At 47.0% G+C, this 16789-nt stretch overlaps 1 protein-coding gene across 1 annotated transcript in view; it reads right to left on the reverse strand.

Moving 5' to 3' along the window:
* Positions 1–2775: 2775 nt before the first annotated feature.
* The window catches only part of LOC306936928 (RNA binding protein fox-1 homolog 3-like), a gene marked incomplete at its 3' end in the record, with an annotated part of 43935 nt that continues 29921 nt past the window's right edge, over positions 2776–16789 (reverse strand). The window contains 3 exon segments of the mRNA XM_079520589.1: positions 2776–2912; positions 15662–15715; positions 16411–16471. Of these exon segments, the coding sequence (XP_079376715.1) occupies positions 2776–2912; positions 15662–15715; positions 16411–16471 (252 nt within the window).

Genomic DNA, 16789 nt, shown 5'->3' on the forward strand with positions numbered 1-16789 from the left:
CTCTCTCTCTCTCTCTCTCTCTCTACATCAGACCTCTCTCTCTCTCTCCATCAGACCTCTCTCTCTCTCTCTCTCTCTCTCTACATCAGACCTCTCTCTCTCTCTCCATCAGACCTCTCTCTCTCCATCAGACCTCTCTCTCTCTCTCCATCAGACCTCTCTCTCTCTCTCTACATCAGACCTCTCTCTCTCTCTACATCAGACCTCTCTCTCTCTCTCCATCAGACCTCTCTCTCTCTCTACATCAGACCCCTCTCTCTCTCTCTCTGCTTCAGACCTCTCTCTCTCCATCAGACCTCTCTCTCTCTCTCTCTGCTTCAGACCTCTCTCTCTACATCAGACCTCTCTCTCTCTCTCTCTGCTTCAGACCTCTCCTCTCTACATCAGACCTCTCTCTCTCCATCAGAGCTCTCTCTCTCTCCATCAGACCTCTCTCTCTCTCCATCAGACCTCTCTCTCTCCATCAGACCTCTCTCTCTCTCTCTCCATCAGACCTCTCTCTCTCTCTCTCCATCAGACCTCTCTCTCTCTCTCCATCAGACCTATCTCTCTCTCCATCAGACCTCTCTCTCTCTCTACATCAGACCTCTCTCTCTCTCCATCAGACCTCTCTCTCTCTCTCTCTCTCTCTCTCTCTCTCTCTCTCTCTCTCTCTCTCTCCGTCAGACCTCCGTCAAGAAGTGTGAAAAAAGGTTAAAGCGCTATCTGTTAGTAATCATTGTTAGTGTTTGTTCAGTAACAGGGAGTCCTCCCCGCCTCCTCTCGCTCTTCAACTAATGGAACATACGTTTTCACGTCGGCATATAGGCTACTGATTTTATCCAATCAGGAGAGGGAAAAAAGATCATCCATCCGCTGCCATTTTCATGGCGTTCCAGTTCCAATATCGTTCGAACCAAGAAAGTTCATTAAAATGTAATAAGAAAGAGACGCCTGTATCTTTTTGCACGTCGTGCACATGTGTTCCTCCCAGAGGAGTTGTATACTCGGCTCATATATCGTCTGAGAAAGAGTCTCGTCATCCAACTGAGTGCGTTGATCACACGCATCAGTAGCATGAATCTGAGGGGGGTTGCAGCGGATGTGATCGCACCTGCAGGAGGCCCCCAGCAGGGGGTGCAGGGACGGGGGGTTCGGTTGCTTAGCCCGCTATACGGTGGTCCATTCCGAACTTCCGCAGCATAGATTGTTATCGCTGTTAACCGTTTAACCCATTTAGACCTGATGACGACTCTACAAATGTCTTCTGAATCATGACGGTTTACGAAAAAAAAAACTATGTTTCTATATCAGTGTGTCAAGGACCCCAAAGAATATATGTAATTGGCCGCTGGACCCCCATCTGAAAATATGTTTTTTTCTAGGGAGCAGCTCCCGGAAGCAAATATTTGAGTTAAAAACATTCGCACTGAAAGAATATATATTCAAAGATTGGCGCCACATTTTCACGATCTTTCACGAAAAATAGCAGATCTACAGGCTCATAGCGCGGCACTCGGTGCCGCGTTATGAGCCTGTAGATCTGCTATATTTTCAATAGCTAAAGTATAACATAATGCTTAAAACACCAAAAGGGGTTCCCGTGTGTGTTTGACAAATTCCTTGTAAATCAGCAGTTCTCACTATTTCAAAATGATGTACAAGCTTGCAGCGTGACACACAGTGACGCGCTGTGAGCTTGTAGATCTACCATTATTTAAATATAGCCAACGCAAAAAAGTAATAATCTAAAATGACACGGATGCTTTCCCGGTTGTACTGGGTTAATATTGACCTTGACTTTCATCACTGTATTAAGTGGACAGGGTAAAATGTCATCTTAAGTGGCCCCCATCTATACGGTCATTAAAATTACAACATTCATTATGTAACACGTCCCAGATTTTTTAGAGCGTGTAGCACTGCCGGTTATCTCACCATTCAATGCCGATAGAGATGTCTGAGAACAAAGTGTTATTTATATATTTTGAAAATGTGTAATTTAATTAAATCCTTTTTTATTATTCATTCTTTTGGGATGGATGCCTGGTTGCTCAATCAGTTAGTGCAGTGGCCCAGGGACCTCCAGGGGTCCCCGGCTGAATGTGGTAAAATACAGCGCCACACTCATTTGCACCCCTTTATCCATATTCCAAATGTTGGCTATTCAAAAATAGCTCGCACGCACGCACGCACGCACGCACGCACGCACGCACGCACGCACGCACGCACGCACAGACACACAGAGACACACAGAGACACACAGAGACACACAGAGACACACGCGCACAGAGACACACTCTCACACACAGCGTAAAACCAAAACATGCCAGCAGTTCACTCCAGTCACACTGTTTCGAAAGCAACGTTCTCAAATATACAGTGCATATATCACTCTGCCGGGCGGATACCTCATAATGTCCAAAACTGTTACATTTCAGGATTCAATAAAGTAAAAATATGCAAAAGTAGCAGATCCACAAGCTCAAAACCGTTCGCTTCGCGCCGTGTTTCGAGCTTGCCGATCTTCTACTTTTCATGCTTTTGTGTGACGCTGTATGATCAAGTGTACCGTGTAAAAAAGAGACAGGCGGTTTCATTGTCCTCATGGGTTGGGAGTCACACATGTGCGTGTGTCGTAACACATGTGCGTGTGTCGTAACACATGTGCGTGTGTCGTAACACATGTGCGTGTATGTGTATGTGCGTGTGTCCTAGTGGGATGGGTTAGGGCTAGTGTGTGTGTGTGTGTGTGTGTGTGTGTGTGTGTGCTCATGGGTTGGGGAGTCAAGACACTCACGCTCCGTAAGCTGGGATGGGGGGCGGCGGGGGTGCCGTGCGGAACGTGTTGTACACCGCGCGCCCCCGGCCTCTCAAGTGGGCGCCCCGGTACGCCACCGTCGCCCCTGTGGCAGGGTAGGGAAACCCTGCTACTGTGAATGGACACACAGACACACACACACACACACACACACACACACACACACACACACACACACACACACACACACACACACACACACACACACACACACACACACACACACACACACACACACGCAGAAGACAGACGTGGGAGAAGGGAGAAAATGACTTTGAGAGAACATCCCCGACTTGGCATTGCTTACCTTATGACAGAATACATTAGAGAGAGAGACGAGTGCCACCGCTCTCCCTATGACAGAATGCATTATGGAGAGACAAGGAAACAATAGATTTAATCTTTTCTAGGTGCGCCTCATCGAGCACTACCACCACCCCCCCCCATCACCCCCCACCCCCCCCTCTCCCCCCACCTCACTGCTTTGTGTCGCACTCAGCAAGGATCCACATTTGGCGTACGCTCCGCTTCCCGGCGCCTGGCAAGGGGGCATCCTTGAAGCACGGGCAGGTAATGGATGCAATATCACTAGTTTCGCACCGCAGCTTTTCGCAAAGTATAGACACAATGGGCTAGTGGGGAGGGAGGGGGGTGGGGAGGGAGGGGGGTGGGAGCGAATGGGACGGGAGGAGGGGTGTGGGGGGACTGGTGCGGGGGGGTTTGGGGGGTTTGGGGGGTACGGAGGGCGTTTCGAGGTGCTGTTGAGGGACAGGTGGGGAGGGTGAAGGTTGTTGTTGCAAGAGCCACTCTGGATGTTCGGAAACTCCCCCAGGGAGGGAGGGAGAGGGGGAGGGAGGGAGGGAGGGCGAGGGGGAGGGAGATTGGAGCAGATGGGCTGGACAACCCGGCCCCCGATCCACAGCGTGACCCCCCCCACCCCCCCGCGCTCCCCGTGTCACAGCCCATCTGGGACCACCTTTGGCCAATTGCGTGCCTCTACATCTGGCCTCTGCCTGCAGCTTAATGGGAGAACTGGGGGGAGAGGAGGGGAGGTGCCAGGAGGCCCAGAGTTGTCGTGACCACGCTACTGGAACGTCCGCTAGTCACAGATTAGAGGACGGGGAGCGCCGTGCTCAACTCTCCCTCAGACCAGTCACTGCGGCTACGGATATATGGTGATCTCTCTCTCTCTACCCACCCCTCTCCTGCTGCCCCCAAACCTGCGAGTGAGTGTGTGTGCACAGTGTGTGTGTGTGTGTGTGTGTGTGTGTGTGTGTGTGTGTGTGTGTGTGTGTGTGTGCGAGTGTGTGTTGCGATTAATTATTTCATAATATGATTTGGAAACTGACGATTCCAATACCCTTTCAGCCTATTATGCCCAAAATAAGCAGCATGTTGAAAGTAGTCTCGCATAAAGTCGGACAGTTATTCGACAATCTCCAAATGCTAGTCGGGAAATTTCACATCCCGAACAGAAGCTGTCATCAGTTCATCATTTCCGTTCCCAATTTTATTTTAAAATTTCCATTTCTGATAAGCAGCAAATATGCTTTAATTATTTTGGATTTACATAAAGACAATTTGACGCAACGGAAGCGGGGAGGAGGAGGCGTCACAGCTGCTTTGAAGATGCACTTGGGAACTAATGACGATATTCAGACCGCGGCCATCTTGCCAGCAAGGTGCTAACTAGGTGCAACTTCCCATTGACAGCCCATTCATCCAATATGTGTGTGTGTGTGTGTGTGTGTGTGTGTGTGTGTGTGTGTGTGTGTGTGTGTGTGTGTGTGTGTGTGAGTGTGTGTGTGTGTGTGTGTTCCACACATCCACACGTTCCAAACTCTTCAAAACTATGGAATGCACTTCCCATTACAATCAGAACTCAGCCTCACTCCCAACCTTCCGCCGTAGTCTGAAAACCCACCTCTTCAGACTCCATCATGGCCCGTAGCACTCGCCCTAGCCCCGACATTTTTATGTAGACTTGAATAGTATTTTTTGTAGACTTATAGCATTTTTATGTAGACATAGCACTATAAAGTATACATGCATAGTTCCATTATATTGATATTCCACTGCTTACGTATGACTCATGATAACTGAGTCATACGTGTGTGATGTGATGTGATTATGTGATTATGATAAATGCCTACATTTTAAGTTGTAAATTGTGTGTGTGTGTGTGTGTGTGTGTGTGTGTGTGTGTGTGTGTGTGTGCATATGTGCGTGCGTGTAAGAGGTTCTTCCAGCTGAGAGGGGTATAGGGTGGAGTTAACCCTCTGTGTGGGGTGACTTCCCCTAATGAACTCTGCATAGCCCGGCCCCTGCAGGCTGCCTCCATAACGCTGACAGATAGACTGATTAGTGGTGCTTTTAAAAAACACAGAGAAGCCCAGGTTTAATGTCTTCTACCATTAACATCACGCTCCATTAGAGACATGCACGCGCCATGCGCATGCACGCACACGCGCACACACACACACACACACACACACACACACACACACACACACACACACACACACACACACACACACACACACACACACACACACACACACACACACACACACACACACACTCTCTCAAACTCTGTGTCTCATTTGGCTAGGTAACAATCCACCACCAAGGGGTATATGCCAGCAGGTGGTTTGCTGCAGACACAGGGAATTCACTACAGGGATGGCTGAGCCTTGAAAAATGACTTTTCATTGTGATAGCCTACCGATAACTGGGGATCTAAGTATGTTATGGTTTCACTGATCTAAGCCAAGCCATCTTGGGCCGGCCGCTAATCCAGAAAAGGTTTGGAGCCGCTGATGTAAATTGTTCATATTTAAAGTTGCAAAAGTTTTTAAAAGTTTTGTGGTCATTGACTGACAGGTGACAGCAATGATGTCCGAGCTACAATAAAGATGACGTCCAAGCTACAATAAAGATGGCAGTGCACCATCCGTTTCAAATAACCAATAATCAACATGTTTATGGCACCTACTAGTAGGTGCCATAAACTTGTTATACATGTTATTCATTCAAGTAAGTCCAGGACTGTAGATTTAAATTTAGTATTTTTTAACAGTGTGCATGGGAGCTAGATTTGTGATGGGCTAAACAAAAATAAACATGCATGCACACACAGGCACGCACACAAAGTAGTCAACCAAGCTTGGTTTCCGTTTTCTCTTTCTATTTTACTTTCTAAGTATTTCCTATTGTAATCCACAGTAAAACCCCACTGTTCTTTTTGTATGAAATACATTCGTATGCAATATGCGTGTCGTGATGTATGTGAACGTAAACTCATAATGAGTTGGCGTTAGGCTACACTGCCTCAATAATAAGCCATAAATCAAAGGCGCCGTCACACTTTGGTAAACCGGCGGGTGCAGCGCGACGGCAACAACAGGCGCCATGGTATAGCGCTGCTCGGTGGCTGCTGTGGTATAGCGGTGCTCGGTGGCTGCTGTGCGGCGGGGAGAGCACGCCAACATCAAGCCCTTCGTTCCAGCAGGAGGCGCTCGGGAGAGAGAGAGAGAGAGAGAGAGAGAGAGAGAGAGAGAGAGAGAGAGAGAGTGAGAGAGAGTTATATGGCGTCGGGGTCACGCAGCACCTCGTATGTCATATGTGTCAACCCAGAAAGGGGCTCAGTACCTGCAGAGCCGGCTGGACCTGCCGGTAATCCGGCCTTCGGCGCCGATGATGGGGTGGTAACCGGGGGGCCCCCATAAAGAAAAGACCCGGTTTCCCATAAGGTTGATCGCTCTAATACTTCCTGCTCAAATATGCCGGGGCAACCGAGCACTTAATCCGGGCACTCGGGACCCAAAACAGCTTAATCTAATCAAGAGTCTGGAGCTTAATTATCCCCTTAACATGCTCTCCACACAATGAGAGGAGCTGTCGACATGTATTAAGATGGCAATTAGCCTTTCTTTTCTGTCATTTATGCAGCTGGCAGGTTTTCAAACCGGTCCTCGAGGAAAAAAAGGGAGGAGAAAAAAGAAAAGAAAATCCTCAATGGAGAATATGAACCTGTGGTCCTCGAGTCCCTGTGACTCATCAGGAGAGATGAGGCTCCCTCTCTCTCTCTCTGTCTCTCTCTGTCTCTGTCTCTCCCTCTCTCTGTCTCTCTCTGTCTCTGTCTCTCCCTCTCTCTCTCTCTCTCTCTGTGATCATAATTCACATCAAATGGCGGCCATTTTACTATTATGTCATACTCAGGGAGTATTGGACGTTGTATACCACCCCCCCCCCCCCCCCCCCCGCCACACACACACACACACACACACACACACACACACACACACACACACACACACACACACACACACGTATGAATTAAGAATCAAGTAATTCCTTGAAGGAGTTTATTGGACAGCCCTGCAGGAGTTTGTATGTGTACAGTTACACCAGAACATCGTGTCTCTATTCATAAAGCCCTGTATCTCTCAGTTAGAAATAAAACAGCTTACCCAGGTAGTCAACCAGGCTAGTAAGATCATTGGAGACAAGCAATTGCAACTTCAGGACACATATAACTGCTCCATAACCAACTTCAGGACACAAATAACTGCTCCATAACCAACTTCAGGACACAAATAACTGCTCCATAACCAACTTCAGGACACATATAACTGCTCCATAACCAACTTCAGGACACAAATAACTGCTCCATAACCAACTTCAGGACACAAATAACTGCTCCATAACCAACTTCAGAACACATATAACTGCTCCATAAGCAAGAAGGCAATTCAGATGTACCCACTCACCCAGATTCTACCCACTCACTTACAGTGAAATTAGCAAACGAGAGAAGGGTTACAACTTTGTACCAACTGATGTGGACATTTTCAACCAGAAAACGTTGAAATAGTTCCACTACCTAATCCCATGATCACCATTGCTGCGTTATGGAAATGTGTTTTATATAGTATATTAATGCATTTGTGTATTTTATGTAATGTTGTTTTTATTGTTGTAAACTGACTGCCGGTGTGCCAAAGACAAATTCCCATTTTATGTCAAATTTAGTGGACAATAAAGTTTTCTTTATCTTGTATCTGTATACACCAGAACTAGTGTATCTCGACCGAAGTGGTGGCTAGCCAACCAGACTCATCTGGAACCAGGCTATAACCAACCAGGGCCCAGTATTCCAATATGGGGCGGGGCATTGCACAAACAAAATCTAATACTAATATTATCCACACAGTGATATTGGTATTGCTATGCGAGGCTAGCCCTGTATACAGCTACACCAGAAGTAGTGTCACTATAGTGTCTCTATCCATGGTGCTGAAAGCTCTGTATACAGCTACACTGTAACTAGTGTCTCTGGCCATGGTGCTGAAAGCTCTGTATAGTTACACTGTAACTAGTGTCTCTGGCCATGGTGCTGAAAGCTCTGTATAGTTACACTGTAACTAGTGTCTCTAGCCATGGTGCTGAAAGCTCTGTATAGTTACACTGTAACTAGTGTCTCTGGCCATGGTGCTGAAAGCTCTGTATAGTTACACTGTAACTAGTGTCTCTATCCATGGTGCTGAAAGCTCTGTATAGTTACACTGTAACTAGTGTCTCTGGCCATGGTGCTGAAAGCTCTGTATAGTTACACTGTAACTAGTGTCTCTATCCATGGTGCTGAAAGCTCTGTATAGTTACACTGTAACTAGTGTCTCTGGCCATGGTGCTGAAAGCTCTGTATAGTTACACTGTAACTAGTGTCTCTGGCCATGGTGCTGAAAGCTCTGTACATATAGAACATTGATATGATGTTTTGTTTTGTTTTCTTGTTTTGTTTCGTTTTTGTTGTTTTTTGTTGTTGTTTTTGTTCTTTTTTGTCTTGTTCCTGTTAACTGTTTTTTCCTGTCTGTCCTTGTTCTTGTTTTTGCTGTTTTATGTTGTGTTTGTTTGTTTTTGTTTTGTTTTGTTGTTTTTTTTCCCTTCTGTTGTTTGCTTTGTTGTATTATTTTACCTATGAAAGTCATTTATTTGTTAGAAGGGTAGGCACAATAAGCTTAGGCTTCAGCCTACACCTTTTTGGTCAATATTTTTTTTTGCAAATAAAAACACAAAGCAGGCACTGTATTGTTTTTAATGACCAAAATAAATAAACTCTACTCTACTCTACTCTGAAATCTCCGTAGGAGTTTACACAGACAGCTATACTGGCACTAGTGTTGCGGTTCTGAAAGCACCAATGCAACATAATATGGGCAAACCTTCCTAATTCCGGGTCAACTCTGCTGCTGAGCCAATCAAATGAAGCTATTATGAGAAACTGACCTCGGGAAAAGGGGATGCCACCTTATGGGAAACTACAGTCACAGAACTACAGTCACACAGAAGGTCACACATGCAGTGGTGCAAAAAGTACTAAATGTTTTACTTTAAGTAAAAGTATCAATATTGCAAAGTATAAATACTCTGTTACACACTGTGAGCTTGTAGAATGGCCGAAATGTATGTAGGGCTTAAGTAGTTCATGTAGGCTTGTAATGTCTTGTAATGATTTTTTTATATATGTTTGTTGTTGTTTACTTTGTAACACAGAAATTAAAATAATTGTAGTGGAGTAAAAATACAATATATTGGAGTAGAAGTAAAAGTACAGGAAACTTGCACTTAAGTACAGTACTTGAGTACATGTACTTTACTTTACACCACTGCGGTTTGGTACAGCTGCCGTGCCAAACACCCTGCGTGCTCACAGTGTAACTGCCATGTTTACTACAGAACTCCCCTTTTCCTTCCCTGGGAAACCAAATCACCTCGTTTGCCCTCCTGTTCCACTGAAAGTGCATGCCACACCCCCCCCTGTCCTGTCAAACCTCCACCCCAGGTGGGTGAACCTCCACCCCAGGTGGGGGGACGCTAGCCGCCGGCTAGCGTCCCCCCACCCTCCCTCTACAACCACAGCCGTGGGGGTATTGCAAGTAGGCCTCCATGTGTGGGTGGGCCTCCATGTGAGGGTGGACCTCCATGTGAGGGTGGGTGGGCCTTCATGTGAGGGTGGACCTCCATGTGAGGGTGGGTGGGCCTCCATGTGAGGGTGGGCCTCCATGTGAGGGTGGGTGGGCCTCCATGTGAGGGTGGACCTCCATGTGAGGGTGGGCCTCCATGTGTGGGTAGGCCTCCATGTGTGGGTGGGCCTCCATGTGTGGATGGGCCTCCATGTGAGGGTGGGCCTCCATGTGTGGGTGGGCCTCCATGTGTGGGTGGGCCGCCAATACGTTCAACATTTCAAAGAACGAGAGAGAGAGAAGGTCCAGAAAAGGTTGAGGACCACCGCCCTACACCCCCCCTCCCCCCCACCACCACCACCCCCACCACCACCACCACCATCAACACTGCACTCCTTCACCCACATCCCGAAGCATGGGAGCAGCCCCGGTCTACCCCCAACGAGGAGGTTAAGAGTGGGGAGGAAGGGAGATCGCGAGGGTATAGGTGGGGTGGGGGTCTGTGTATCACGTAGAGGAGCCCCCCCCCCCCCCCCCCCCCTCATCCGTCATTCTCCTGAATGGGTTTTGAGGACAATAAACCTGTAGCACCCGGGACGAATGGAGACGGAGTGCGCTGTCACCTGCATCCCCCCCCCTCCCTCCCTCCCTCCTGACGATTTATGGCTCCCAATTTCACTGATCTCCCGCGCAGAGATGACGACTGATAAACAGTGATTAATCCCCCTTACATCGCCTGACTTTTCTCTCCTCACACCCGCCCCACCCCGCCCCATAACCCAAAATGTGTATGCTTTTTAAGGCAGATTCCTCAACAATACCTCAACGAAGGACCCCTCTTATTTTAATGTAAGGGCACCTGTTTCTTGTTTTAGCTTTCCTCTCCTTTTTTAAGGAATCTTGTCTGTTTTGTATTTGTATTTTTCTTCAAGGCTCCACATTAAGGCTACCCGCCCACCGCCCCCACCCTCAAAAAAATGTATCTCTTATTTATGTTTCCCATCTTCTCGGCTGGCAAGCATATGTTGTCGTTTAGACTTGGCAAACTTGGGCGCCGGCGTCAAGACGACTTGAGAAATTAGCAGCCAATAAATCAACCCGGGCCCTCCTGCTTCCCCTGCCTGGAGTGGTGGACCACGCTCGCTCTGATTTATGACATGATTTGGGAAGCGTGCGCGCGCGTGTGTGTGTGTGTGTGTGTGTGTGTGTGTGTGTGTGTGTGTGTGTGTGTGTGCAGTGCATGGCACACGTGCCGGTTTTGCACACACTTGTATAATGGCATGTGTAGTTTGTGTGCGTGCGTACGTGCGTGTGCATGTTTGTGTGTATGTGTGTGTGTGTGTGTGTGTGTGTGTGTGTGTGTGTGTGTGTGTGTGTGTGTGCTTGTGAGAACCACAAGTATAGTAAGAATAGCCAAGAAAATGTATTTTGTAGCTATATATATATAGAATTACAATTAGGAAGAGATTCAGGTTGTGTAGTCTTAGGCACTTAGAGGTTAGGTTAGGTTTAGGTGTTAGGTTTAGACCTTTCCCTGTCTTATACACAGCAATGCCACGCACCGTAACATAGCCGATCCGCAAACTCACAACGTGTCACAGCGCGACTGTATTTGAGGCGGTGCTCTCTACATAGCTTAGAAGTAAGCTGTGTGCTGCAATGCACACAGCGGACCTGACTCCAAATACATACAAAATAAAAAAACAACAACGAGATTACTGATGAGGCAAACCCCATGCCTCTTGTAAATGCATATGAAGTCTGCGTTCCGACGGCGTTGTTCCAATTTGCCTCTAAATGTACAGTACCTAAAGCGCTGGGCATCGTGCATACATCTCTAAATGTACCTAAAGCGTTGGGCATCGCGCATACATCTCTAAATGTACCTAAAGCGTTGGGCATCGTGCATACATCTCTAAATGTACCTAAAGCGTTGGGCATCGCGCATACATCTCTATACCTAAAGCGTTGGGCATCGTGCATACATCTCTATACCTAAAGCGTTGGGCATCGTGCATACATCTCTATACCTAAAGCGTTGGGCATCGTGCATACATCTCTATACCTAAAGCGTTGGGCATCGTGCATACATCTCTATACCTAAAGCGCTGGGCATCGTGCATACATCTCTAAACCTAAAGCATTGGGCATCGTGCATACATCTCTAAACCTAAAGCATTGGGCATCGTGCATACATCTCTATACCTAAAGCATTGGGCATCGTGCATACATCTCTAAACCTAAAGCATTGGGCATCGTGCATACATCTCTATACCTAAAGCATTGGGCATCGTGCATACATCTCTAAATGTACCTAAAACGTTGGGCATCGTGCATACATCTCTATACCTAAAGCGCTGGGCATCGTGCATACATCTCTATACCTAAAACGTTGGGCATCGTGCATACATCTCTATACCTAAAGCGTTGGGCATCGTGCATACATCTCTATACCTAAAACGTTGGGCATCGTGCATACATCTCTATACCTAAAGCGCTGGGCATCGTGCATACATCTCTATACCTAAAGCATTGGGCATCGTGCATACATCTCTATACCTAAAGCGTTGGGCATCGTGCATACATCTCTAAATGTACCTAAAGCGATGGGCATCGTGCATACATCTCTAAACCTAAAGCATTGGGCATCGTGCATACATCTCTAAATGTACCTAAAGCGTTGGGCATCGTGCATACATCTCTATACCTAAAGCGTTGGGCATCGTGCATACATCTCTATACCTAAAGCATTGGGCATCGTGCATACATCTCTAAATGTACCTAAAGCGATGGGCATCGTGCATACATCTCTATACCTAAAGCGTTGGGCATCGTGCATACATCTCTATACCTAAAGCGTTGGGCATCGCGCATACATCTCTAAATGTACCTAAAGCGATGGGCATCGTGCATACATCTCTATACCTAAAGCGTTGGGCATCGTGCATACATCTCTATACCTAAAGCATTGGGCATCGTGCATACATCTCTATACCTAAAGCGTTGGGCATCGTGCATACATCTCTATTCCTAAAGCGTTGGGCATCGTGCATACATCTCTATACCTAAAGCGTTGGGCATCGTGCATACATCTCTATACCTAAAGCGTTGGGCATCGTGCATACATTTGCCAGGCACATATGGTCGCTGGCGGGTGCAAGAGGGAACGTTCGAATGGATCCAGTGTAGCAATGATTTTAGTCAGAAGATCTTGGCAGTACATTTCATTGTTGCAATATTTATGAAAGCCATAGACACCACTTAAGCACTCAAACCCCAGCATCCGTAAACGGGGGGGAAAAACCTTGCCAAAATGCGCAGATCTACGAGCTTGCGGATCTGCTATTTTCAGCGAAGATATTTAATGTTGAGTGAAAAGACAAAACACTAGTACAGAGCCCTGAGTAACGCCGCTCAACCATATGGTTAAGTGGTTAATAATAATAATAATAATAATGCTTTTTTCACTCCTTTTGAGCATCACAGTCACACGGCAAGTATACGGCATAAATGTTTATGAAAATACATACATAATAAAAATACTGAGATGCAAACATACTTCATTGTGCATGTGTGGGTGTATACTCAATTGTCTAGGGGAGGATGTCGCAAGCCGAGGGAGTTGTCTGGGGAGAAGGGTGGGGGGGGGGGGGGGGGGGGGGGGCAAGGAAGAGGTAGTGTGGGTTGGGGGAGGGTTTCAGGGGTTGGTGGTGGGAGGGTGCGGGGGAGGAGAGGGGGGGTGAAATAAAAATGATAGATGACTGCTTTCTGTCATGGACAGTTATTTAGAGGTTCGCCATAAAGCTGTCCGGGGAATGAACAGATTTTAGTCTAATGAGCAGAAAGGAAAGCCGTTAAAGTGGCCGCGATGTGCTCAGCACTTCTTCCAAATGAAATAGTACCATTTCGCCCCTCATTAAAATGCAAAGGGTTCATATAACATACAGCAATAAAGCCCCTGCATGTCGGAAGGTAGAGAGAGAGAGAGAGAGAGAGAGAGAGAGAGAGAGAGAGAGAGAAAGAGAGAGAGAGAGAGAGAGAGCGAGAGAGAGAGAGAGAGAGAGAGAGAGATAGAGAGAGAGAGAGAGAGAGAGAGAGAGAGAGGAGGGGGCCCCGTGCACCGAGCATCGTGTCGTATCCTCCATTACTGAGCACCAGAAGGAATGGAGGGCCCCCTTCTCTTTTCGACAGGGTATAAGGTGCCAACAATATCACTCACTCAATCTCCCTTATTCGGTTAGCTCTGTAAAAGTCAATCTGGCACACTTGGCAAATCCATCCGCGGCGGCAGCCTACACAATCAGATAACAGTTGCAAGGGGCGCCTGCAGTTGAAATCATATATACTGTATATATAGTCTCTGTCGGGTGGAAACATCAAATGTCCAAAACTGTTACTTTCCAGGACATAAATCCAAGGCTAGCAGATCTACAAGCTCAAAATGAGCTTATACCCCCCTCCCCCTCCCCCCGCCCCTTTCTTTGAGCTTGTCCACCCCACCACCCCTCATCCTTCCTCTCAGCGTGCACGGCACACCACCCTCATCCTTCCTCTCAGCGTGCACGGCACACCACCCTCATCCTTCCTCTCAGCGTGCACGGCACACCACCCTCATCCTTCCTCTCAGCGTGCACGGCACACCACCCTCATCCTTCCTCTCAGCGTGCACGGCACACCACCCTCATCCTTCCTCTCAGCGTGCACGGCACACCACCCTCATCCTTCCTCTCAGCGTGCACGGCACACCACCCTCATCCTTCCTCTCAGCGTGCACGGCACACCACCCTCATCCTTCCTCTCAGCGTGCACGGCACACCACCCTCATCCTTCCTCTCAGCGTGCACGGCACACCACCCTCATCCTTCCTCTCAGCGTGCACGGCACACCACCCTCATCCTTCCTCTCAGCGTGCACGGCACACCACCCTCATCCTTCCTCTCAGCGTGCACGGCACACCACCCTCATCCTTCCTCTCAGCGTGCACGGCACACCACCCTCATCCTTCCTCTCAGCGTGCACGGCACACCAACAATGGCTCAGCCTCCCCTCAGCCACGCTGCAAGAAGCCTTTTTAGATCATCCACTGCTTATCTGAGACACGGCGTGTTCCATTCTGGATTCACTCTGCCTTTACGGCACGGCAGGGTGAGATGAAGGGGGGGAGATGAAGGGGGTGGGAGGGATGGAGGAGGGGGGGGGGGGGGGTACTTAAGTAAGATTTTGAGGTATTTGTACTTAACTCAAGCATTTACTTACTTTTACTTCTACTCCACTATACATCTCAGAGGCAAATGTTGCACTTTTACTCCCCTACAACTATTTGAAAACAAACACATATTTACTATAGTTACTTTGTAGATTATGATTACTATTATTACAATCACTTCAGCCCTATATGCATTTTGGCCATTTGAAAATAGCCGATCTGAAGGAAAGGGAGTATTTTCGTCTCAATGTTGACACTCGGTGACGCTTGGATACAGAGACGGGAAGACAAGGTTCCCATCTATCTAACTATCTCCACCCACTCAGTAGGGATAGGTCACCCCCAACATGACCGTTTTTATCCATTACTCACCCTATGGAGACGTCTTTAGGTTTTGTCGCATTCCGAATTTGATGACCAGCAGTTGTTACCTATGGAGACACAAAGGAGACTCTTTGTGTCTCCATAGGGAACCACTGCTGGTCATCAAATGATATGAAAAACAAAAAATATTTTGAGGGTGACTTTGAGGGTGAAGGCAAATGATGACTATAGCTTTCATTTAAACAACGCTTCGCAAGGCATTGTGAGCTTGTAGATCTGTCCTTTAAACAATGCATCGCAACGCATTGCGGTTGCCAGTGTGCGACACCATTACACAATGAAATATAAAAGTATATGGTGTCTTACCAGCATAGAGTTCAGGACCATAGACAGCTCCCACTACTGGATTCAGCTTCCAGCCTGAAGGGGGTCGGGGACAAGACACACAGAGAGAGAGAGAGAGAGAGAGAGAGAGAGAGAGAGAGAGAGAGCCTTATCGACATTGGTTCTCAAAGTGGGGGGTTCCAGGTGGTCCCCAGCTAAATGATACAGAGTTGGTGCAAGTGGACCCTTATAGATCTTTAACTCTTTATTAGTTATTATTAAACATCTGCATTACTTAATTTACAAGTCTACACGATAATGTACATGCATGAATTGTTATCTTGATCAACATCTGTGGACAAAATTGTATCCAACGATAATAAAAATAATTTAAGTCTTGGGTCTTAGAGGCTAAATCTCATCAAATGGTGCGTACTAAGATAAATATACTGGCAATTTCGTCAACAAAAAACTATAGACTGTTAGGGAGGGACTAGTGGAGAAGAGATCATTTTAAGTCACGCTCGTGACAATACCAGATCTACAAGATCACAATGCGCCACGCTGCACAGTGTTGTGAGCTTGTAGATCGGTTATTTTCAGCATGCCACCAAGTTTAAAATCTGCCATTATACGACGCCATCAAGATTCATTTTTACTCGACAAAATCAATGGTCGATTTAGTCCAGGTGTCTCAAATATCACAAAAAAAGTAATGAAATGTCATTGTATTCAAAAGACTATGACTACAACGTAATGAAAAAGTGCTGTCAGAATGGACAGTGCCTCACCGTTCGTGTAAGGGTTGGCCACTTTCTTGTTGGTCATGACCCGCGCTGTGGCGTTGTTCACCTGCCGTTCACATGGACACAATGCAGAGGTCAAAACACACAACAAGTACACAATGAGCAGTTCAATGGACGGGGAACACAACTAAATATAACAAACAAACAAACATACATTTCTTACCAAAAACAAAAAAGGGATTGTGCAAAAAAAACAAAAGGGCTCAGCAAGAGGCTCCGATGGGACAAAGGCCTGGAATCACCCTCATGCGAATGCGTTGCGTTCATCGATTTGTTTTTCATTTCAATTATAGTAAAAAACAAGAATGGCATGCACCAATTACCTACGGATGTGAAGAAGAAGAAAAGAAACAACAGCACGACC

The sequence above is a fragment of the Electrona antarctica genome, assembly GCF_951216825.1.
Source record: "Electrona antarctica genome assembly, chromosome: 14".
Taxonomy (NCBI): domain Eukaryota; kingdom Metazoa; phylum Chordata; class Actinopteri; order Myctophiformes; family Myctophidae; genus Electrona; species Electrona antarctica.